The 25060-nt window shown below is 44.0% G+C and overlaps 1 protein-coding gene across 2 annotated transcripts in view; it reads left to right on the forward strand.

Moving 5' to 3' along the window:
* Window positions 1-25060, forward strand: part of CFH (complement factor H) — a 633102-nt gene that overhangs the window by 147368 nt on the left and 460674 nt on the right. For both annotated transcript variants that reach the window (XM_029617534.1, XM_029617535.1), the window contains exon 5: window positions 11393-11590. In XM_029617534.1, the coding sequence (XP_029473394.1) occupies window positions 11393-11590 (198 nt within the window). The remainder of the gene's footprint in view (window positions 1-11392; window positions 11591-25060) is intronic.

The raw sequence follows: 25060 nt of genomic DNA on the forward strand, positions 1-25060 counted from the left end.
TTCTCCGTGTTAAACTTCCTTCAGCATGTTTTGCATCTTGCTATGTATGATCCTTTGCTATCATTCAGCGCTTGGGAAATCTGACGTACAGTTTGAAACTACCCCCATCAATTATAATACATAACGCCTTTCATGTCTCTCTGTTAAAGCCCTTGATGCTCTCAGAGTTCTCTAACAAGACCCCAGAATCCACTAACCTGGACACAGAGGACGATATTTAATATGCTGTAGATGACATCTTGGATGTTCATAAGAGAAGCAAAACGTGGGAATATATCATATGCTGGGAGGGTTATGGATCAGAAGAAAACTAATGTGAGCCTTTGGCCAACATAAAGAAATGGTACATCAATTTCATCTCGCACACCCTCGAAAACCCAGACCACCACAAAGAGGTCCTGGAGGGGCCCTTTGAAGGGAATACTGTTGCGTCTGTCGGTCACAGACAGCTGCGACTGCTCTGCCTCACCTCTCTTCTACCCTTTTCCTCCTCCCTTGGAAGGATGGCCGCCTCTGCTGCTGTTTGCCGAAACCCTTGACGTCTCCGAGTCAGCATAGGCGTCCCCATCCACCATGCTTCTTCCTGAGGCCTACTAGGGCATGCGCGCGCATGCTGCCTACGTTTTTGAATACGTCATGGCGGGAACCTTGGGGGCAGCCTCACCGCATGACATCAGTACCGGGTATTTAAACCTCTGCTAGGTTACAATTCAACAAGTTAGCAAGGACTTCGGTTTTTCTACTCTGACAGCTTCTAAGCTGCTCTCCTGGATTCTTCACTACCCTCCGGGGTACCTCACTCCTACAGAAGCTCTGGGTACTCGTTCCTCAGGGGTCTCTCACTTCTACTAGCCCTCTGGGGTTCATCTGCCTAACCTTAAGGACACCTGCCCGTCGGGTGTCCTGTCTGTTTTCTTTCAGGAACCCTCGGCGCTCCTAGGTACTCTGTCCTCAAGGGCCTATCCTGCTCAGGGTATCCTGCACCTTGGACCACGGGTCCTTCTCTTCATTCAACTACCGAAGGACGTTATCGGCACTGTGACTCTATGAATATCATTACGCTCCAGCTCTCCTCATTCCACCCTTCAGGTTCACGGCCTATCCCGTGCGGCGGAACACTACTGGACCTTTGCTACATCTGGGTGAGACCATCTACTACAGAGACTGTCTGAGCTGTACTGTGATATCTCTGAACTACAGCACTGTCAATTCCTTGGGCAAGATTCATCTGTATAATAAAGCTTTCTTTCCTCAGTATCTGCTTACTAGAGTCTAACCAATCTTTGTGGCCCCTCCCCATGGGAGGAGTCACCACTTCAACCAAGAGTCCACAATATGCCACAAACCCAACAACTATACAGGGAAATAGAATAATAAATACCATGTCCTGGTGTCCAGTACTATGTTATTCAGTTATTGTTTACATTTCACTACGGTATCATTTTTGCTTTATTTGATGTGTACTTTAAATATTCATTTTTAATTTTTTAATTTTAATTTTATATGTGATAGAGCTGTTCAATGTGTCTTTACCACTAATTTCACAAATATCCATAGCTCTCTTCCACAGTCCACAGTCTAACCTCCTTAAACTATCTAGTTTGCTTCAAGTCTGTTCTTGTATGACTATCTGTCTTCCTTTGTTTCATTTTTACAAGTTTTATTTGTTTGACTCATTGTGATAATTTTTATCATGAATTTCTTACTACGCATATTTGCATTGTAACCCATCCTGAACTTTGGAGGGCTTGGCAATAAGTCCTTTCTAAATAAATAAATAAGAAAATAAATAAATTAATTTGGGAATTATTCAAAATGAATCAAAGGCCCCCTTGAATGAAACAAAACGTATTCATTGCATTCATTTAAAATGAAAACATTGGGCCTAGGCCCAAGACCGGGGCATCTCCTATGGCAAAGGCTAAGGCCTAAAGCAGGGCCCATGGCTCACACCCAAGTGCAACACTAGCATCTTGAACTAGGCTGACACTGGGGCCTTGGCCAAGACCTGATCTCCCTTGAAAAATCATTTACCTGATGTATTAGGTATCTGTAGAAGTGGCTAAGCCAGCTCATAATGCTGAAGTCTCAACCTAGACCCAGGCCCAATGCCACGCCCTGGCTTAGAGGCTGGGACCTTGGCCTGGACTCAGGCTCAACAGCAGAGTCTGGCCTAGGTTAGACCCAGGCCCAGAGCCCAGTTCTCAGAACAGCTCCCACAATGTCCTCTTCTTTCTTCTTTTCTTCTTCCACTGATGCCGCTAGAGTCACACCAGAATTAATTAACTCCAGTGCCTTCACCCCAGTGGATTGCACCATTTTAATGTATGGCATTGTACGGCAATTGCTATAAATAAAAATGGCACCATCCACTGGGATAGATGCACCAGATTTTATTAACGCTGGAGTGACACAGTGGATGGTGTCAGTTGAAGAAGAAAAAAAGAAAGAAGTAGATATTGTGGGAGCCTAGCTGAAGCCTGGGCTCTGGGCCTGGGATGTCCCTAGTCCAAGACCCAGGTGTCAGGAAACAGCCTCCAGGTCAGGCCACTGTGTCAGACCTAGGCCTGGGCTCTGGGACGAAGACGCAGTATAGGAACCTGGCCTCCTGGCTGGGCTGCAAAATTCAACCTCAGCCTGGACTCCGGCCTAGGCCAAGATGTTGGGACTTGGCCTCTGGGATGGACCTTGGAATTAGGCCTAGATCTGAGTTGAGACCACAGCATCGACCCGGCCTTTGGGCTGGGCCACGGCATCAGGCCTGGTCCCATGCTTCAGCCTAGGCCGAGGCCAAGGCATCAGCCTTGCTTAGGCTGAGGTTGAGGTTGTCACGACCTATCACGGCCTCAATCTATGCAAGGCCGAGGCTTTATCCTGGGCGTAGGCCTTGCTGGTGGATCCCCACCAGTAAGTGGGAGCCGAGGGGATCTTAGCCCCAGTATTTTTCCAGGAGAGTGGGAGGTTGGGAAGTTCTTTTTTGTTTTTCTGTTTTGTTTTTAAATGTTTGATTCATTTTTTCACATGAATGAAATTAATCAAACATTCCATGGACAAAAATTCATGGGGGGAAAACTCCCCAAAATAAAGCAAAATTAAACATTTTTTCCCTGCATACCCCTAGTGGATGGTAGCCTGGTCATTATTACTTCTATAGGACTGGAACATTTTCCAGTGTCAGAGTACAATACCCCCACTCTCACTCTGCAAAAGACAGGACTTGTAATCCTATTTATGAGTCCAAAATATTGCAGATTGAGCCAAGAGAAAATAGATATATGCAAAATATACTATGCTACAAAGAACTTCCTCAAACAAGAAATATAAAACCCTAGTACTCACATATGAGAATAAGCACGCATAACATACACAAGAGAGAGAGATAGAAGAAAAGCAGCAATAATAAACATAATAGCTATAATACAGGTATGCGCCAACCGAAAATTACTTGCCTGAGCAAGCTCTCCTCTTTGTAAGCAGTGATTGCAAGCTTTCTCATGAGGGCTAAAGAATGGTACTGGAGACTTAAGGTCATGATAAGCGTATCTCAGTTCAGAGCTGAGCAGAAGTCTGTCCTTCCTCCCAGGTGTTAGGGCCTTGTTTCTTTGGTTGGCACATGGCTATATAGTTTCCTTGGTATCTTTCAGTTGCATACTGTGTCTGGGCAGATGCCAGGGTCTTTCCAGCCCTCATTTCTCACTTATCACACTGAGATGCTGACTCTATGCTTCACTGAAACCAAAACTTTAACTCCCTAAATGCTAGCTTGTTTGCTTTTTCATTTAAGTGGTGTTCTTATTCTCTGACGAGGTCATGATTCCATCTTACATTTTTAATTTCTGTCTGTGTTCTTGAATTTTTCAGCCTGCTTTTTTTTATCAGACTAGAAGAAAAAGAGGGCTGCCTGATACACTAAGGGGTAGATTTAAAAAGGTGCGCGCGGGAGTAGATTTGTTTGCGCAACCCGGCGCAAACAAATCTACTCCCGATTTTATAACATGCGCGCGCTGCCTTTTACTAGCTTTGAAATCAGACACACACCAACTTAAATAAATTATGTATCTTTTGCTAGCTTTTTAATCAGGCACACACAGTAAAGATTAATTCCCCAATTAATTCCCCAAAGCAGTACTTACTGATCCTCTTCAGCCACCAGCAAAATCTTTTTCTCCTCTTCACACTTCATCTTCTTTATATGCAGCACAGTGCGTTCATGTTCACTTTTACACTTAAGTTAAATGTACAAATGGTTATGAATAGATCTGTGGGCAGAGTTGTGAGCATTAATGGAGCAACTGCTGGGGCTCCTCTTCTTTATTGGTTTTAATATTGATTTTCATATGATTTACTTTTCTTTTATTCCAGAGATATACTGAGCAAAAGTTTGCACTTAACATCAATATCATGTGAACAACATAAGTGCAAAAAGTGTAACTTAGTCCAAGAAACTTCTAATTCCTGTTTTATTGAATATTTATACAGTTCGTAAAGCGGCAACTCCACTGTTTAAAGTTACAAAAGGTCGGCTCCCACGACACGGACCCCTGTTTCGCCATAGCTGCGGTAGGAGGGAGAAGGGCTTCAAATCATTCTGTAAACAAATGTACAATAAAGGACTAAGTAAAAATAGGCATTCATACCGGCAACATAACTACATGCTTAAACATTTAAAGATACAGACATACCCGTATATTCCAAAGTGATGTTGTGGCAGGGAGCGCACAGTAAAATGGAGTACTGGAGTTTTAAAGCCTTTGAAAAAGGCGCCAACAAATCCACCAATCAGGATCCAGAAATAAAGAACCAATCAAAGGGGGACCTTCCAAAACTAAGTGAACAAATGCCATTCAAGATCTTTATTTAAGCCTTTAGAGGCAACGGTGTCCAAAGTAAATATCCACCTTTGTTCTCTCCGTGTCAGAAACTCTGAGTAATCTCCACCCCGGGTTGGATGGTCAACTACTTCCAAAACAAAAAAGAATAAGTCTCCAATATAATGTGTGAAGTGAGTCCAATGTTCCACTAGGGGGGCATTTTCACGGGAGTTCTTAATATTTGAGCGATACTCTATAATTCTAGTCTTAATCATACGTGATGTCTTTCCCAATCTCGGACAGGGGCATCGAATAATATATACAATACCTTGAGTAGTACAATCAGACAGTCCTCTTAAATTATAAACTTTGTGTTGTGTTGGATGTTGAAAACTAGAAATAGTGTCTGTGTGTGAACAAACAGTGCATTGTCCACATGGTCTATGTAAGCCAACCGAAGACTGGTCAGAGTCTTTATAATCAAAATCTGAATGGACTAGCATATCCTTCAAATTCCTCCCCCTACAGCAAGTGAATCTTAGGGAGCCTGGAAACATTTTGTGCAAAGAGAGAGCCACCCAATGTCTGCGAATAACGTCAGATATTGATCTACTTAAAATAGAAAAAGGTAAAATGCAATTGGTTACCATGTCAGTGAATGCGACACGGGGCAGGACAAGCAATTCCCTATTAACATTTGAGACTTGTTTGCAGGCCTTTTGTACTACTTTAGTGGGGTACCCTCTTTCCCTGAACTGCTGAGACATCTCCTTAGCTTTAATCTGAAAACAAATTGGGACCACTCTGATGGATAAATAAACTTGTCTTCAAAATCTTAAACATATAGGCATGCTAAACTGGGGGCCATGGTTGCCCCCATGGCGGTGCCCTTGATTTGTTGATAAAATTTATTGTCAAATCGAAAATAGTTTTTAGTCAATGCTAGCTCTGCCAACTGCATAAGAAAATTTGTTGGAACACGAACTGGTTCAGATCTTAACTTTAAAGTTTTCTCTATGACCCTCAATGCCTCAGAATGGGGTATATTGGAATATAGAGACACTATATCCAAAGCCACAAAGTAAAATGGTGTTAATGGAACAGGCAAAGCCTCAAGAATCTGAATTAGATGAGTTGAGTCTCGTACATACGATCTGCTCTTGGACACAAATGGTTTTAGAAAAATGTCCACAAATTTAGACAATGGTTCAAGAACAGACCTCATCCCTGAGACAATCGGGCGACCTGGAGGATTTTTCAAACTTTTGTGTACTTTAGGGAGAATATAGAAAATTGGAATCAGTGGAAACTCTATTGCCAAAAAATGAGCTTCCCGGGATGTAATGAATTTACGATCCATAGCCACATGTACCAGTTCTTCAATTATGAGTTTCAAATCTGATGTAGGGTCATTAGTCAATGGACAATAAAAGGATGTATCATGGAGTTGATGCCCACATACCACTCGGGACACTATACAAACTCCCACGATACCACCTCCTGTGGCATCAACTGCCACAGGAGGTGGTATGACATCCTCTTCACATTACTCATCTATATCAGCATCTTTTTTAGACTCGGGACAGCCCCAGCGGGACAATCGCAGTACATGGCCTCGGGGAAGGCCGTTCCAACAACAGACACAAAGGATTACCAGAGCTACCCGCTGTCAACAGGATCCATGGCAGTGAATACAAATGCAATTTTCAATCTTACTTCCCAAATATTTTCCCCAGAAGAACTGAATGTTTTGCAAAAGGGTCTTTCCTTTGTACCCACTGCCAGATGTGACCTTTTTTATTTACAGGTTCACTTATACAGGTTTTTCAGGTTGTTGACAATTCACTGGTCTATAAGAAATCTAGATGGGTCCCCCCTGGTCCAGTGGACCCTATGATAGCATCTTTTGAACGTTTAATACAGATGAACATCCAAGATCTAATATTGAATAATAAATATGTTTATTATAATCTTTCTAAAAGGGAAAATGATGGTATTAAGGGTTTATCTAATGATGTTAGTATTATCATAAAACTGGCTGATAAGGGTGGTGGGATAGTCATCCTTAATAGGGAAGACTATAAAGCAGAGGTGTTGCGTCAACTCCATGATACATCCTTTTATTTTCCATTGACTAATGACCCTACATCAGATTTGAAACTCATAATTGAAGAACTGGTACATGTGGCTATGGATCGTAAATTCATTACATCCCGGGAAGCTCATTTTTTGGCAATAGAGTTTCCACTGATTCCAATTTTCTATATTCTCCCTAAAGTAGACAAAAGTTTGAAAAATCCTCCAGGTCGCCCGATTGTCTCAGGGATGAGGTCTGTTCTTGAACCATTGTCTAAATTTGTGGACATTTTTCTAAAACCATTTGTGTCCAAGAGCAGATCGTATGTACGAGACTCAACTCATCTAATTCAGATTCTTGAGGCTTTGCCTGTTCCAGGCATTGAGGGTCATAGAGGAAATTTTAAACTTTAAAGTTAAGATCTGAACCAGTTCATGTTCCAACGGATTTTCTTATGCAGTTGGCAGAGCTAGCATTAACTAAAAACTATTTTCGATTTGACAATAAATCTTATCAACAAATCAAGGGCACTGCCATGGGGGCAACCATGGCCCCCAGTTTAGCATGCCTATACGTTTCAGATTTTGAAGACAAGTTTATTTATCCATCAGAGTGGTCCCAATTTGTTTATCTTTGGTTACGTTACATTGATGACGTTTTGTTAATATGATTAGGCACAGATTTAGTTTTTTATGTTCTTGGACTGGTTAAATAATTGCAACACACATTTACAATTCAATTTTGATATCAGTTTTAAAGAAAATGCTTTTTTGGATGTTACTATATCGATTAATGTGAATCAATTTTGTACCACAATTTTTAGAAAGCAAACCGATCGGAACACTCTGTTAAATTTTGATAGCTGTCATCCGAGATTGTTAAAGAACAACATACCCACAGGTCAATTCCTCAGACTGCGTAGGCTCTGCTCCTCGAAAGCAGATTTTCAGAATAAAGCTAAGGAGATGTGTCAGCAGTTCAGGGAAAGAGGGTACCCCACTAAAGTAGTACAAAAGGCCTGCAAACAAGACTCAAATGTTAATAGGGAATTGCTTTTCCTGTCCCATGCTGCATCCACTGACACGGTGACCAATTGCATTTTACCTTTTTCTATTTTAAGTAGATCAGTATCTGACATTATTCGCAGACATTGGGTGGCTCTCTCTTTGCACAAAATGTTTCCAGGCTCCTTAAGATTCACTTACCGTAGGAGGAGGAATTTGAAGGATATGCTAGTCCATTCAGATTTTGATTATAAAGACTCTGACCAGTCTTCGGTTGGCTTACATAGACCATGTAGACAATGCACTGTTTGTTCACACACAGACACTATTTCTAGTTTTCAACATCCAACACAACACAAAGTTTATAATTTAAGAGGACAGTCTGATTGTACTACTCAAGGTGTTGTATATATTATTTGATAGGGATGTGAATCGTGTCCTCGATCGTCTTAACGATCGATTTCGGCTGGGAGGGGGAGGGAATCGTATTGTTGCCGTTTGGGGGGTAAAATATCATGAAAAATCGTGAAAAATCGTGAAAAATCAAAAAATCGCAAAACCGGCACATTAAAACCCCCTAAAAACCCACCCCCGACCCTTTAAATTAAATCCCCCACCCTCCCGAACCCCCCCCCCCAAATGACTTAAAAAACCTGCGGGTCCAGCGGCGGTCCGGAACGGCAGCGGTCCGGAACGGGCTCCTGCTCCTGAATCTTGTTGTCTTCAGCCGGCGCCATTTTCCAAAATGGCGCCGAAAAATAGCGGTGGCCATAGACGAACACGATTGGACGGCAGGAGGTCCTTCCGGACCCCCGCTGGACTTTTGGCAAGTCTCGTGGGGGTCAGGAGGCCCCCCACAAGCTGGCCAAAAGTTCCTGGAGGTCCAGCGGGGGTCAGGGAGCGATTTCCCGCCGCGAATCGTTATCGTACGGAAAATGGCGCCGGCCATACGCATATGGCCGGCGCCATTTTCCGTACGGAAAATGGCGCCGGCAGGAGATCGACTGCAGGAGGTCGTTCAGCGAGGGTTCCGGCGCCTCGCTGAACGACCTCCTGCAGTCGATCTCCTGCCGGCGCCATTTTCCGTACGAAAACGATTCGCGGCGGGAAATCGCTCCCTGACCCCCGCTGGACCTCCAGGAACTTTTGGCCAGCTTGTGGGGGGCCTCCTGACCCCACGAGACTTGCCAAAAGTCCAGCGGGGGTCCGGAAGGACCTCCTGCCGTCCAATCGTGTTCGTCTATGGCCGCCGCCATTTTTCGGCGCCATTTTGGAAAATGGCGCCGGCTGAAGACAACAAGATTCAGGAGCAGGAGCCCGTTCCGGACCGCTGCCGTTCCGGACCGCCGCTGGACCCGCAGGTTTTTTAAGTCATTTGGGGGGGGTTCGGGAGGGTGGGGGATTTAATTTAAAGGGTCGGGGGTGGGTTTTAGGGGGTTTTAATGTGCCGGCTCACGATTCTAACGATTTATAACGATAAATCGTTAGAATCTCTATTGTATTGTGTTCCATAACGGTTTAAGACGATATTAAAATTATCGGACGATAATTTTAATCGTCCTAAAACGATTCACATCCCTATTATTTGATGCCCCTGTCCGAGATTGTATGTGGGAAAGACGTCACGTATGATTAAGACTAGAATTATAGAGCATTGCTCAAATATTAAGAACTCCCGTGAAAATGCCCCCCTTGTGGAACATTGGGCTCACTTCACACATTATATTGGAGACTTATTCTTTTTTGTTTTGGAAGTAGTTGACCCTTCAACCCGGGGTGGAGATTATTCAGAATTTCTGACACGGAGAGAACAAAGGTGGATATATACTTTGGACACCGTTGCCTCAAAAGGCTTAAATAAAGATCTCGAATGGCATTTGTTCACTTAGTTTTGGAAGGTCCCCCTTTGATTGGTTCTTTATTTCTGGATCCTGATTGGTGGATTTGTTGGCGCCTTTTTCAAAGGCTTTAAAACTCCAATACTCCATTTTACTATGCGCTCCCTGCCACAACATCACTTTGGAATATACGGGTATGTCTGTATCTTTAAATGTTTAAGCAAGTAGTTATGTTGCCGGTATGCATGCCTATTTTTACTTAGTCCTTTATTGTACATTTGTTTACAGAATGATTTGAAGCCCTTCTCCCTCCCGACGCAGCTACGGGGGACCCGACCTTTTGTACCTTTAAACAGTGGAGTTGCCGCTTTTCGAACTGTATAAATATTCAATAAAACAGAAATTAGAAGTTTCTTGGACTAAGTTGTACTTTTTGCACTTGTATTGTTCACATACTTTTCTTTTATTGCCAGATATCTTCCAATCTGCTTTCATGTCCCTTGCTATTCAAATTGTGTTCCATATTCACCTTCCAGAGGATAAAAATATTTTAGGTTAATAGACATCTAATACAGCATGAACATTTATTCTGCATTCTCTGGGCCGGATTTTACATAGGCCGCCGGCGTGCGCAGAGCCCCGGGATGCGCGTAAGTCCCGGGGCTTTGTAAAAGGGGCGTGTCGGGGGCGTGTCCTAAAATGATGCGGCGTTTCGGGGCGTGACGCGGCATTGCGGGCGCGGGTCCGTGGGCGTGGTGATGGTCCGTGGGCGTGGTCGAGGCCTCCGGACCAGCCCCCGAGTCGGGTGATGGCGCGCCAGCAGCCCGCTGGCGCGTGCAGATTTATGTCTGCTTTTAGCAGGCGTAAATCGTGCAACAAAGGTAAGGGGGGGTTAGATAGGGCCGGGGAGGTGGGTTAGGTAGGGGAAGGGAGGGGAAGGTGGGGGGAGGGCGAAGGAAAGTTCCCTCCGAGGCCGCTCCGAAATCGGAGCGGCCTCGGAGGGAACAGGCAGCGCGCGCTGGGCTCGGCGCGCGCAGGTTGCACAAATGAGCACCCCCTTGCGTGCGCCGACTCCGGATTTTATAAGATACGCGCGGCTACACGCGTATCTTATAAAATCCAGCGTACTTTTGTTCGTGCCTGGTGCGCGAACAAAAGTACGCGCTCGCGCAAAATTATAAAATCTACCCCTATGTGTATAGTTGCCTATTATTGATGACCATAACTGCTTGTGTTTGATTGTTTATCCTTTCACTCATTATATATTAATTAGTACTCTCAAAATGCATATTTTGGTAACAAATATACCATAACAATCTGTTCCTATTATACAACACACATACCTGAGACTATTGTGTCTCTATACAGTACATTATATCTACATTAAAATACTGAAAAAGCAGAAACAAATTACAGAAGCAGAAATAATCTTTTTTCTTCTGATATCTGTGTTGATGTGCATGTAAATCATTGTCAACAAATAGTATCTACTTATCAGATTGTGGCCATTTGTAGAACATAGGTGATCAAAACGTCTGTGAAAGTGTATTTCTGTTTTCATTGACAAACAGGATTAAATTATTACAGTTTCCCTCCTTTTCTGTATCTGTTACCATGTGTTCAACAGACAGTATGTGCATGTATTCTTTTGTGTCTTTACAGTGGTAAAGTGTTTACCAGTGCAGTCACCCAAAAATGGAAGAATCGTTATGACTGGCTTATATAATGTTGATGATGAGTTTCCCTATGGCCACGTCCTACGGTTTGAATGTGATTCTCCAATTTTCAGACTTACAGAACCTAAAGAAATCTATTGCATGAAACATGGACAGTGGAGTAGTGAGACACCAAAATGTGAAGGTAAAAATATACTCTATCTTCCAATATCTTTTTTAATGTGTAACTTTCTTGTAAGCTAGTGGGGGGGGGGGGGGGCTGTACATTTCTTACCAATTAAGCCTGTATTAATCGTCTATTGATTTGTCTGTGTTTTCTTTGTAAATCACATCATACAGCTCATGCTATATAAAGTAAAGGTAACGTTTTATTAGGCTCATACTCAAAGTTCCCAGCCGAGCTCACACAGGACATTGACAGAGGTGCAGTATCTTATGTGACCACTAAGCAACATTCAGTAATTGCTCACAGACTTGGCTGTTAGTGGAATTGTCAGGTGAGCATCTTGTCAGATAGATTCAGCTGAACATTCACCTAACGATAACTCTCTTTAGAAAAATACAAAAATTCACAAATCCAGTGAACCCTTTGATTCCATTACTACCTCACAAGTGGAAACAGAGGCCCTGGCTGCCTCAATCCCCCCTCATGATTTCCCTCCTGCCTTGACAGTAATATTGCCCTGACAACAACATTAGGATAGCAAGCTAGCAGAAGATAAATCTGGATCTTCCTTCTGGCTCAGATTAAGGGAAACTAGGGTTCAGAGGGGGATTAGGAGCATTGTGGAAGGGGTCTTTGGGATCAGATGTAGGGAGTGAGGCAGCTGAGACCTCTGTTTTATTCCTTTTTACATGTTGGATAGGAGAGAGGAAGGGAAGAGAATGAGGGCAATCAGGACATGTTTTTTAATTGTCTAATGAGAGGAAGGGTGGAAAAGGGGATCAAAACAGCTGGGACCTTGTTTTATTACTTGTTGGATAGGTGGGGAAAGGATATGGACAGTCAAGGCCTTTTTTATTTATTTATTTATTTATTTATTTATTTTATTTATTTGTTTGTTTGTTTTTTCTATAACGACATTTGATCTGGCATATCACATCGGTTTACATATAACAATATGTCTAAGGCGGACCTTATAATGACATGGTACATTATAACAGCTTAACTGAGTAACTGGCTACATACAGATAATGGTTTTACACAAATTATTATTATAATATGCTTGATAGCATAACTTAATACAGCATATATAAAAGGTTTAATAAATTAACTATGTACAGAGGAAGGGTGGGGCATGATATTAGGTGGGAGGGGGGACTGTGGCAGGATTATTTGTCTTGAGTGAAAGCTTTCCGGAAGAGCCAGGTTTTGAGGTTTTTTCGGAAGGTAGGTGTAGAAGGATCAATTCTAAGAGCGGTTGGAAGGTTGTTCCATAGGTGAGGGCCCGCTACGGATGCGGCGTGTTCTCTCATGGAGACTTTATGCACTTCCTTTGTGGGGGGACTGGGGAGTAGTCCTGTGTTGGTTGAGCGGAGATTTCTAGTGGGGATGCAGGGGGTCAGAGGTCTTTGTAACCAGCTGGCTTCATCATTATGTAATACTTTATGAATAAGCATGAGTGATTTGTATTGAGATCTGAACTGGACAGGCAGCCAGTGGAGTTGTTTGAGTGCTGGCGTGATGTGATCCATTTTTTCTTATTCACTAGTGACCGTGCTGCGGCATTTTGTAGGAGCTGGAGGGGCTTGAGGGTGGACGTGGGGAGGCCAGTTAGGAGGGCTTTGCAATAGTCACTTTTGGCGAAAAGGAGGGATTGCAGTACCGTCCGGTAGTCTGGGGGATGAAGTAGAGGTTGGAGTTTCTTCAGGATTTGGAGTTTGTAGAATCCTTCTTTTATCAGTGTCTTGATATGTTGTTTGAAGTTTAGTTCCTGGTCCAGGATGACTCCGAGGTCTCTAACCGTCGGGAGTATGTTGTATTTGGTTAGAGTTGAGGGATCCGATATGGGTATTGAGGATTTTCTGGTGAGGTGAAGAATTTCTGTCTTGTTCTGGTTGAACGTTAGTGCCATTTCTGAGAGGATGGTGGTTATGTTTGTCCTGTATGCTTCCCATTGGTTTAGTGCATTGTCAATGTTGTCTCTGATGGGGAGCAGGATCTGTACATCATCGGCGTAAAAGAAAGTAGGTGAGCTCTGTTTTGTCTAAGTAATTGCATAGTGGCAGCATATAGACATTGAAGAGGGTGGGGGATAGAGATAAGCCTTGGGGGACTCCCTGTGAGAGGAGTATTCTTTCTGATGTTGTATTTCCTAGAGTTACTTTAAAGGTTCTGTTGGTGAGGAATGATTGAAACCATTGGAGAATGGTGCCGGTGATGCCTATTTCTTTTAGTCTGTGAATTAGAATCTTATGGCTGACGGTGCCAAATGCAGTGGAGATGTCTAGTAGGATTAGGAGGAAGGATGCACCTTTGTCAAACCCTCTTAGTATAGTGTTTGTGAGGGTGAGTAGTAGCGATTTTGTGCTGTGAAATTTTTTGAAGCCATGTTGGGCAGGAGCAAGTATGTTGTGGGTTTCCAGGAATTCTGAGAGTTGGTGGTTAACTGTCTTCTCGATGATCTTCACCAAGAACGGTAGGTTCGAGATGGGCCAATAGTTGGATGGGATGGTTGGGTCGAGTTGTGGTTTTTTTTAGGATGGGTTCGACTATAGCACATTTAAGGGAATCCGGGAGTACTCCTTGCTCAAGGGAAAGATTGGTGATGTCCGCAATGGGTCTAGCTAGGCAGTATGGAATTAGCTTGAGGGTTTTTGTTGGGATGGGGTCTAGCGGGTGTGCTGCTGGGTTAATCTTTCGAACAATGTTTTCCACTTCGGTAGAGGCTACGGTCTCGAACTGTGGCCATGTTGTTGCTGTAGGGGGTGTTTGTATGTTGGGTTTTGGATTGATTGGAGGTTCTTTTGGGTTAAGTTTGGCTGTTTTTTCTATGAGGTGTTGGGCGAAGCTGTGGCTGGATATTGTTGCTGAAGCTTCTTTTTGTGCTGTGTTGTTGATGGGTCGTGTCAGCTGAGTTACATGCTCGAACAGGACTCTTGGGTTGTATTGGTAATTGTGAATTCTTTGGGACTAGAAGTTTTGTTTGGCTTCATTGATGTCAGTTGTATATATGTGTAGTAGAGTTCTATATCTGTCACGTAGTTGGTTTATAGGGTTGCTTCGCCAGGCTTTTTCTGCTTGTCTAAGTTGGTGTTTCGTGTTTTTTAGATCCTGGTTGTACCACGGTGATTTGTGTTTTGTCGTGGTTCAGATTTCCTTTTCGATGGTTGGGCAGATCCTTTTCACTGTCTCCATGTTGATTGTGGCCCATGAGTTGACTGCATTGATGGTATTTCAGGTATCTAGTTGTTATAGGGCTCTGGTAATGTTTTTTCTAGGGTTTCACTGGAGCAAGGTTTGGTGAAGATTATCCATTTTTTTGTCTATTGGGGTGTGGGTGTGGGTGTAGGCCACTTGGAGTTTGGTTTTGATTATCATGTGATCGGACCAGGGAACAGGACAGATGGTAGGAGGGGAGTTGAGTGTTATTTTGTTGTTGATGAAAATCAGGTCCAGCATGTGGCCTGATTTTTGCGTGGGGGAGTTTATTATTTGAGTGAAGCCCATGGCAGATAGCGAGTTGAGGAGGAGCTCACCTGAGGGGGAGAGGGGAGATTTGTGAAGGTGGAGCTTAAAGTCTCCTAGGATGATGGTAGGGTGGTTAGTGTTGATGTTAGAGGCGATGGTTTCAATGAGTGGGCAAGGATCTTTGTTGAGAATGCTTGGGGGGGGCATAGATCAGCAGAATTTGGAGGATTTTGGACTTGAAGAGACTGATTTCACTGGGTGGTAGGGAGTTGATGGGCAGCGTGCTGAATTTAAGTTTTTTTGCTGCTAGGAACAGTAGGCCACCTCTTTTTTTTTTGCGTCTTGGTATGGAGAAGATGTTGTAATTGTTGGCAGTTGATTGATGAGAGGAGAGTCCGTGTCTTTGAGTCATGATTCTGTGATACATAGTAGGTCTGGTTTTTGGTCAAACAGGAGGTCGTTAAGAATGGGGATTCTCCTTGTAATGGATTGTGCATTTAGTAATATGAGGGTTAGGATTGATAGGGCGGCTATGTGAGGGGCCAGGAAGATGGGGATCTGGAGTAGTCTTCTCTGTAAGTTTTCTGTTGATGTGTTGTAGGGGTGGTGTTTGCGGAGAGGGTAGAATCCTTGAGTGGAGTGTGGGTATCTTGTATCCATCTTTGTCGGGGAGGGGGGAAGGGGGTGGGGAGTGGTGTCTTTTTGTGGTGTTACGAGGGGGCGTGTATAGGGTAAAGCCCCTTTGTTGCATTCCTAAGGCGCTAGAGGTGCTATGCTTTTCTTTTGTGGGACCTTTGAATGGCCAATCCAGTTCCGGTTCGCCACCTAGGGTATGCTGATGAGAGGGGTCAGGGGATATTTTTTAATATCATTGGTATCTAGTAAAGGATTGGTATCTAGTAAAGGTTTTTGATCTCTAGGCATTCACTCTCTTTCCCTTACAATATCTTGAGTCCTGAAATCTACCATGCAACATTAAACCACGAGAAGACGTCTTTGCCTTATTATCTGGAAGTCTCGTTATTTTAGAATATCCCCAAGCCTACACCATCTTCTCTAGGTCCTCTACAAACAGAAGCCAATCCTTAAAGGGAAGGTCCATCAAATTAATCTTAGATGTGGAATTTCCTGATTAGTGTCGCAGCCACAGAAGCCCTTTAGCAGCTACAATCAAAGCCCACTCCCTGGATCGATGGACGCAACAAATCATAAAAAAATATCTTATCAAATATGTTGAACCAGGCTCACATTGAGAAGAATCTTCCAAAGAACCATCCTGCACTTGCTGCCCCAAGTGCAAACCAGCCCTTGGAACAATACAATATATATTAATATAAATAATATTGATATTTTTTAATATCAGATGGGAGGGAGGGAGGGTCTGGATACCATTTTTCCTGTTTAGGGTCCCCAGGAAGGTTCCTGATTGCTGGTTAGAATGATGCAGGCCACTAAATTTGCCCAGACAAGTTAGAGTGTAGTTTACACTTCCAGCACAGCTTTGACCGAAGCTATGCTGGACTTCTCAAGGAGTGGGTAAGTTCTGACCTTTCTCCCGGCAGGCATTTTTTGGCCTAGGGTGTTGCGCCGCAGGTGGACCCTTGGGCCGAGGTGGGGTTGACGCTGGAGCAACGCTAGGGTTCGCGCTCAACCTGGGTGACCAGCAAACTTCGAGTCATGTACCCACCGGAGGACTCTTTCACTGCGTCGATGGGGCACAACAGTCTTCCCAGTTGGAACTGGGTGAGTCGCAGACAAACAAATACAAGCCGGGTCAATAATGTGATCGGGTTCTTCAGGAGTATCTTCTGGTTCAAAGGAACGTGACAGGGCATCTGCCCGAAGATTTTTCCCAGCTGGATGGTATCGATGTTCGAAGTTGAACCTAGAAAAGAACAGGGCCCATCGAGCTTGACGGGCATTAAGATGTTGGGCATGAGTCAAGTGTTCCAGATTCTTGTGATCTGTGAATACGGTGAATTTGTGTTGAATGCCCTCTAGCCACGGGCGCCATTCTTCTAGAGCCAATTTAATGGCAAGTAATTTGCAATCTCCTATGCTGTAGCTTTGTTCCACTGAAGAGAATTTGCGAGAGTAGAATGAGCATGGGACTAGGGATCTGGAAGCAGAACGTTGGCATAAGACCCGTCCCAGCTCTGATAGCGGAGGCATCCACCTCGACCTGGAAGGGGCAGTTTGGGTCTGGATGGTGAAGACAAGATCCAACTAGAAAGGCCTCTTTGAGGCAGTGATAGGCTGAAATAACTTCCGGGGTCCAGTTCCGGGTATCTTGGCCCTTACGGGTCAACACAGTGAGAGGAGCTGCCAGTGTGGAATAATGAGGAATGAAATGGCGGATTCATATGGCTGGGATTTGCTCTCCGTTCCTAAGGTACTCTGCCACTCCAGCTCTATCTAGAACTCTTACTACCCTTCAGGGTCTCTAATGGGGTACCCACTCCTCGGGGGCCTCTTTGCTTCTTTCAGGTGCTATCAGGAAACTGGTACTTGCTCCTCAAGGGCCCATGTTCCCTGAGTCACTGCCTGCAACCTCTACCCTTCTACTTGCGAGAACTAACCTACAGCTACCATCAGTGAGTACCGTAACCATCTCTATCCACAGTACTACTTCAATGGAACCAGGTACTCGCTCCTCAAGGTCTGCTCTCTGCTCTGGTGCCAGACCTCTTCTCTAGTGGAATCTCTGTTAATGCTACAAGAGTACAACTCTACCGAGTCTCTATGCTCTAAGGGATCAGGTACTCGCTCCTCGAGGGCCTGCTCTCCCTGTCTCGGAGCTCTCCTATTTCAACATTGGGACTCTGAATGCTATTCTCATTTTGTGCTCATAACTCTCAGTCTCTTTCCACTGCAGCAGTGCCCTGCAGAGGATCCACTGTTCCAGCGTTCTGTGTGAGATGCGCCTAGCCAGGCTCTACAACCACTACACACTACTTCCACCTCTGGTGGTTACTCAAACCTGTTTAAATAAAGATTCAATTCTGTGTTTGTGTGTCCAGAGTTTAGCCTGACACTGTGGTCCCTCATGGGACTGCCCCCCATGGGCATGGTCAGCTGCCACAGTGTCCAAGGATCCACCCAAACACCTTTAACCATAACACAGAAGACTGCAGAGCTGTGTATGACCTTCCAAGGGAACAAGACAAAAATACAAAGAGAAATAGGAAAGCCATCAGTATCTACAGCCTTTTGGTCAGTTCATAGCCTGGAAGCCCCAGGGTCATGGATTTGAATCCCATTGACTCAGAGTTATGCAGCAAGTATGCAAAGCATCAGATTGCTAGAGCAAGACCAAAGATTGGCAATTACCGTAAGCATTTTATAAAGATAAAGAAAAGGAGAAAAATAGTTGAGCGATAAGGATGCACCAAACTAGAAGTTTTTAGTAACCTACATAAGCATATTAATGTTAAAATCAAACTGCCTAATTTGTTCTTAACAATCAGGTTTAACTTACACACCTAGTTTATTATTTTAAATTGTTACCGTACTATGATGGCACACAAGTAATTTGTAATCTATACCACCCATATTTCTCTTTATCTTGCCCTTCTGTAAACCGTTGTGATGGTATTTAACTTAATGACGGTATGGAAAAAACCTAGGAGACAGTTAGGAGGAGGAACTACCTAAATGTAACAATCTTGAAGCAGGAGTAGCAATAACAGAAATGGCACTGACAATTCTAATCAAATATGAGAGGTTCAGAATAATACAGCAAGATGAGTAACACTGTTTAGCAAGGAGAGTTAGAATGCTTGCCAGTTGCACATGCTGTCTACTGGCTGGTGATGTCTATGTAATATACTACAGTTGTACATTACAGTACTATACTGATTCCTTCTTGCATACACACAAACTCTGAGACAAAGAAGATATAGGCAAGGCTCAGGCTAGTGTTCACATCAATCTGTCTCTACAAACAGTAGGTACAGATTGAAAGTCAAAACAGTAGTGTACAGTGTAAGACATAAAGAGTGGCATCAAGAAACCCCAAGGCTTACAGTGTGGGAACTGTAAATTGTAGGAAGGCATCAAAATCCCCAAGGTATAGATTGCAGATGTGGTACCACAAACAACACAGAGGCATAAAAACCCCAAAAGCATACAATGTTGGTGGAGTATTGCCAACAAAATGGAGATATCAAAATGCCCATGACGTAGAGTGTGGGTGGTATACCACAAATAGCACAGAGGCATCAAAACTACAAGGCATAGATTGTGGATATGGTATCACAAACAACATGAAGTTATCAAAATCTCAAGACATAGAGTGCAGGGTATTATAAATAGCACAGAGCAATTAAAGACCTTAAGGCATACACTGCAGGTAGGGTTTTGCAAACAGCTCAGAAGAACCAGAACTTCCAAGGCCTAGAGGGAGAATGAGGCATCCTCTAGAGTGTGGGTTATTGCAAATAGCACAGATGAATCAAATCCCACACAGTGTAAAGTGGGGGTGGGGTATTGCAGTGTGGAAGCATCAAAATCCCTATGGGGTATGGGGTATAACAAAGCACAGAAGCATCAAAATCCAAAAGATGTTGAATGTGTTGTATGGCAAAGAGCATGAAGGCATGAATACCCCTAGATATTATAAACAGCACAGAGGCATCAAAATCACCAAGGCATCATGAATTGGGGAAAAGGGAACGGACAATATTTTTAGAAACAGCCAAAGTATCAAAGGAACAAAAAAGCATCAAAGATTGCACCAGCAGTGGAATGAATTCCTAAAAGCACTGCAAAGTGGCAAAATTGTACTCAAAGTGGTAATGTTCTCCAAGGTACCATAAGAATGCGAGAAGTAGGTGGGTAGTAATAGTGGCAGGCAGGAAAGAGGTAAGGTTAGAGGGGAAACATATTTTCCTTTCTTTTTATACATTGCATTATGGGGACAAAATCATAGTATAACCAAGAAAGAAGGAGGGTTGGTGAACTAGGCCAGTATCCAGGAGGCAAACAACACAGAAGCATCAAAACTGCTAAGGTGTAGCATCAGAGGCATGGCAGCTAGGCAGAGTATCAGCAAGACTCCCAAGAAGTAGCATTAAGGACCAGGGCAACAAGGTAGAATAGCAGAAAAATAATGAGGGTGTGGAGTCAGAAGCATGGCAGCTAGGCAAAACGGTACTAAGGCCACAAAGGTGTAACATTAGGGGAACTGCAGTTACACAGAGTGGCAGAAATACACCCCCCCCCCCCCCAGGTATAGCATCAGAGGCATGGCAGCTAGTTAGAGCAGCAGCAGCAAGACCCCTAAGGTGTGGCATCATGGGCATGGCACCTAAACAGAGTGGCAGCAAGAACCCCAATGTATTTTCAGTTGTCCTGCTATTTGCTTAGAAATTCTGAGAAACCCAGGAAAGGAAGATTGAATTTTAGAAAGACCAAATTTTCAACAAAATCTGGCACAAGTCTTAACTAATGAGGGCTCATGATGTCTTTTGCCCTTGAGAAGATACATTCACTGGGCATTCTATTTGGTGGGTGGAAAAGATAATGCTGAGCCACCATGACCAAATCTGGCCAGAAGGAAGATTTATATGCCCTATATATCAGTGCATCTGTGGCCATGTCCTCAATGGGATCTATCAGATAGTGTGTCACAGAAATGTCTGCTGGCCTCTTTGCTGAAGTGGGGTAAGGGTCTCTGTTGCCACATGCTTTAGCTATAGCCTTGATCAGGAGACAAGATTCTGTGGAATCAATATGACTGTAACATATTGAAGAGGAAGAGAAAAGGTAGCTGACAGAGTGCTTCTCATCCACATTCTACTCTCTGGGGTGACCATTCTTTCCTGCCCTCTGTCCCTACTGTGCCTATACCTCTAACACTCTTGTTCGTGTACCTGGAGGTGAGGTGCTAGGCCGGCCCAGAGACTGAGACTCCTTTCTACCCATGGATCACAAACAGTGGAAAGCATGTAAGTATTGTTTTCTGTCTGAGGTACCTGTTGCTTTAAAGAGCATATAAACTGCAAACCTTCTGCTTTCATACACAATTGCTCATGGGAACCTTTTAACCTTTCCTCCAGAATCATTATAGTGAGGATCAGGCACAGGTGGCACTCCTGGAACTCAGACCCTCTATGGTATCATTGAAAGACTTTAGACTTGTATCATCTGCCTCATCACTACCCCAATCAAGATGCCCTAATGGGAGATCCACACCTATTTCTATTTCCATAGACAGGTCAGGAAGTGTAGTCTGCTGATTCACTAACCTTGCAGCATTAGACAGGTGGAATTCCAGCGGTTGCAAATATCTTGATTCAGATGCATATGTGGCATCCCAAATCTCCCTCCTTCTCATGGGCAAGCTGCCTAGCAGTCATGCTATGAGGAAAATGCTCCACTATATTGCAATTTGTCTGTTTTAAATTGGTTATAATCTACCTTGAGGCCAGTTTTAATAAAAGGCAGAATATCAAATGTCAATTAAAAAAATAAATACAATTTTCTGCACTTGTCTATCATGTTCTTTAGGACTGGAATTCCATGCTTCTTAGGGGTTCCGGACCGCCGCTGAACGACCTCCTGCAGTCGATCTCCTGCCGGCGCCATTTTCCGTACGGAAAACGATTTGCGGCAGGAAATCGCTCCCAGACCCCCGCTGGACCCCCAGGAACTTTTGGCCAGCTTGGGGGGGCCTCCTGACCCCCACAAGACTTGCCAAAAGTCCAGCGGGGGTCCGGAAGGACCTCCTGCAGTCGAATCGTGTTGGTCTATGGCCGCCGCCATTTTGAGTCGCCATTTTGGAAAATGGCGCCGGCTGAAGGCAACACGATTCAATTGAGGGGGCCGTTCCGGACCGCCGCCGTTCCGGACCGCCGCTGGATCCCCAGGTAATTTAAAGCATTTGGGGGGGGGGGTTCGGGAGGGTGGGGGATTTAATTTAAAGGGTTGGGGGTGGGTTTTAGGGGGTTTTAGTGTGCTGGTTTTCCTGCCCTCCCCCTTCCCCCGATTTACGATTTTTTGACGATAAATCGGGGGAATTGGTATTGTATCGTGGCCCTAACAATTTTTGACGATTTAAAATATATCGGACGATATTTTAAATCGTCAAAACACGATTCACATCCCTATTAAGCAATACTCCCCAATGCATAGAGATGTGCTGGCCGAGCCCGGCTTTTTTTTTTTTTTTTTTAGTGAAGGAAACTCAACTCCAGGTCAAAGATTAAGTTAAGGCTCCAGTGCTATGCTTTGGCATTTAACCCACAAAACAAAGTTTAAAAAAGAAAAAAAAAGGACAGGAACACTTTAGCCATATAAATAAAAAAAAAAGAAATTGTGATAGTGAAGAATGGCGCTAGCAGGAAGCAGATATCTTAAATAAGTTATTTATCTTGCTGTATACAGAGGAAATGGAAAATTATGAGACTAAAGCAGGATTCAGAGACATAAATTCATATAGTAATATACTGATGTAGTCAGATAAAGACCAAATGGTCCATTTGGTCTGTCCAGCAAGTTGCTCATTATGGGGTAGATTTTCAAACCGCGCGAATTGGCGTACTTTTGCTGGCGCATCAGGCGCAAGCAAAAGTACGCGGGATTTTAGTAGATACGCGCGTAGCCGCTAAAATCCTGGATCGGCGCGCGCAAGGCTATCGATTCCGTATAGCCGGCGCGCGCCGAGCCGCGCAGCCTACCCCAGTTCCCTCCGAGGCCGCTCCAAAATCGGAGCGGCTTCGGAGGGAACTTTCTTTTGCCCTCCCCTCACCTTCCCCTCCCTTCCCCTACCTAACCCACCCGCCCGGCCCTGTCTAAACCCCCCCCCTTACCTTTGTCGGGGGATTTACGCCTCCCGGAGGGAGACGTAAATCCCCGCGTGCCAGCGGGCCGCTAGCGCACCGGGACGCAACCTGGGGGCAGGTACGGAGGGCACGGCCACGCCCACGGACCGCCCCGGGCCGTAACCACGCCCACGGACCGCCCCCAAAACGCTGCCGACACGCCCCCAAAACGCCGCGCCGACCGGGCCCGCCCCCGACACACCCCCGACACGCCCCCCTCTGAAAACCCCGGGACTTACGCGAGTCCCGGGGCTCTGCGCGCGCCGGTAGGCCTATGTAAAATAGGCGCACCGGCGCGCAGGGCCCTGCTCCCCTAAATCCGCCCAGATTTAGGCGGATTTAGGCGAGCAGGGCTCTTAAAATCCGCCCCTATAGCAATTGCTGGTCTGTGTAGATTACCCTCGTGCTTTTTCTTATGGCTAGTAACTTCCGCTCCATGCAGGTTATCCCCCATGCCTTCCATTAAGGGAAGTAACTGTTGCTCTCTTTCATTAAGAGTAGCAACTGCCATTCTGTGTAGGTTACCATCATGCCTTCCCTTAAGGGAATTAATTGCCGCTCCATGCAGGTGACCCCATGCACCATTTTTTCATTTCCAATCTCTAGCCTCTAGGGATCTACAGTGTTTGTCCTATACCCTTTTGAATTCATTTACTATTCATCCACCACCCTCTCCGTGAAGAAATATTTCTTGAGGTTCCTTCTGAATCATCCCTCATGGAGTTTCATTTCATGACCCCTATTTCTACGGTTCCCTTTCCAACAAAAATGATTTGAAGTTTGTGCATCCTAAAAGGCCTTTTAGTTATCTAAAATTCTGTATCATATCTCCCTTGCACCTTTCCTCTAGGGTATACATATTTAGATCCTTCAGCCTCTCCTCTTCCCATACAGACCCCATACCATTTTGGTCACCTTTCTCTGGATCACCTCCATCCTATACTTAGCCTTTCTGAGATATGGGCTGTAGAACTGAACACAGTACTTAGGGTGAGGACTCATCAAGGACCTGTACAAGGGCATTATCACCTTCTTTTTCTTACTGGCTATCCCTCTCTCTATGCAGCTCAGTATCCTTCTGGCTATAGCTATTGCTTTGTCACATTACTTTGCTGCCTTCAGATCACCAGACACTAATACCTCAAGGTATTAGTGTCTGGTGATTATGAAAGCATCAAAATCTCATTTATAGAACAGAAAGGACTGGAGGTATTTACACAAATGTGAGTAGATTTATTTATTTATTTATTTATTTATTTATTTAAAGGCTTTCATATACCAATGTTCATGTACTGGTACATATCACGTCGGTTTACATAGAACCAAAGTTGGAAATTACATCAAACAAGAGGGTACAGATAACAGGGCTAACTTCGTAAAAATTTATAGATAAAGCTGAGAACGACTTAAAATTAAAATTAATACAAATAACTTATTACAGATAACTGCTAACAGATAACAGTCAATAAACTCGGATTTACGACAGAGTTAATAAGCATGGGTACATATTACAGTACAACTAACAGGAGAATTTATGGTTACGGCATCAGGCATCTAGCATCAGACATCTAGATAAGACATCTAGATAAGGGAATGGAAACTGACAGTACACCCCAGATTACTGGAAGAGCTCAAAAACGTTCTCATTGCATCCCTCATATTTTTAATTTAATTTGTCCTTGGAGGCTAGTAAAGTCTCAGGATTGGAAGAGAGCTGGTATAGCCACACTTCACAAATGTAGGAACAAGACCTGTCAGGCTAACTTTATTAACAGGTAAAACTATGGAAATACTAATACAGAAAAGGGAATATAATATCTCAGTTGAGCTAGATTACAGACCCTATTCAATGTCCACATAGCAGTGATCTTGTCAAACTTGACTGAGTTGTTTGAAGTGACAAATGTAGTGGATCAATAGGCAGCAATAGATTTGCTTTTAGGCCTCCTGAAAGGCTTATGACTGTACTTCACATAAAAGTGCACCCAAATACGTGGCTGTTTTATAGCTTACATGCACATATGTGCACGTTATAAAATAGCCTGGCCAATGCATGTAGGTACCTAATTTTAAGTGGGCATGTGTCTAGGTATGCAAATCCTAATTCTGCCATGTAAGTCAGGGTATTTTATAATGGGCGTGCATCCACGCCATTGCCAGTTTCATCTCTTCGTTCACCAGTTTGCCCAGTTAACAGCAA

This window comes from Rhinatrema bivittatum, chromosome 10 (assembly GCF_901001135.1).
Source record: "Rhinatrema bivittatum chromosome 10, aRhiBiv1.1, whole genome shotgun sequence".
Lineage (NCBI taxonomy): Eukaryota > Metazoa > Chordata > Amphibia > Gymnophiona > Rhinatrematidae > Rhinatrema > Rhinatrema bivittatum.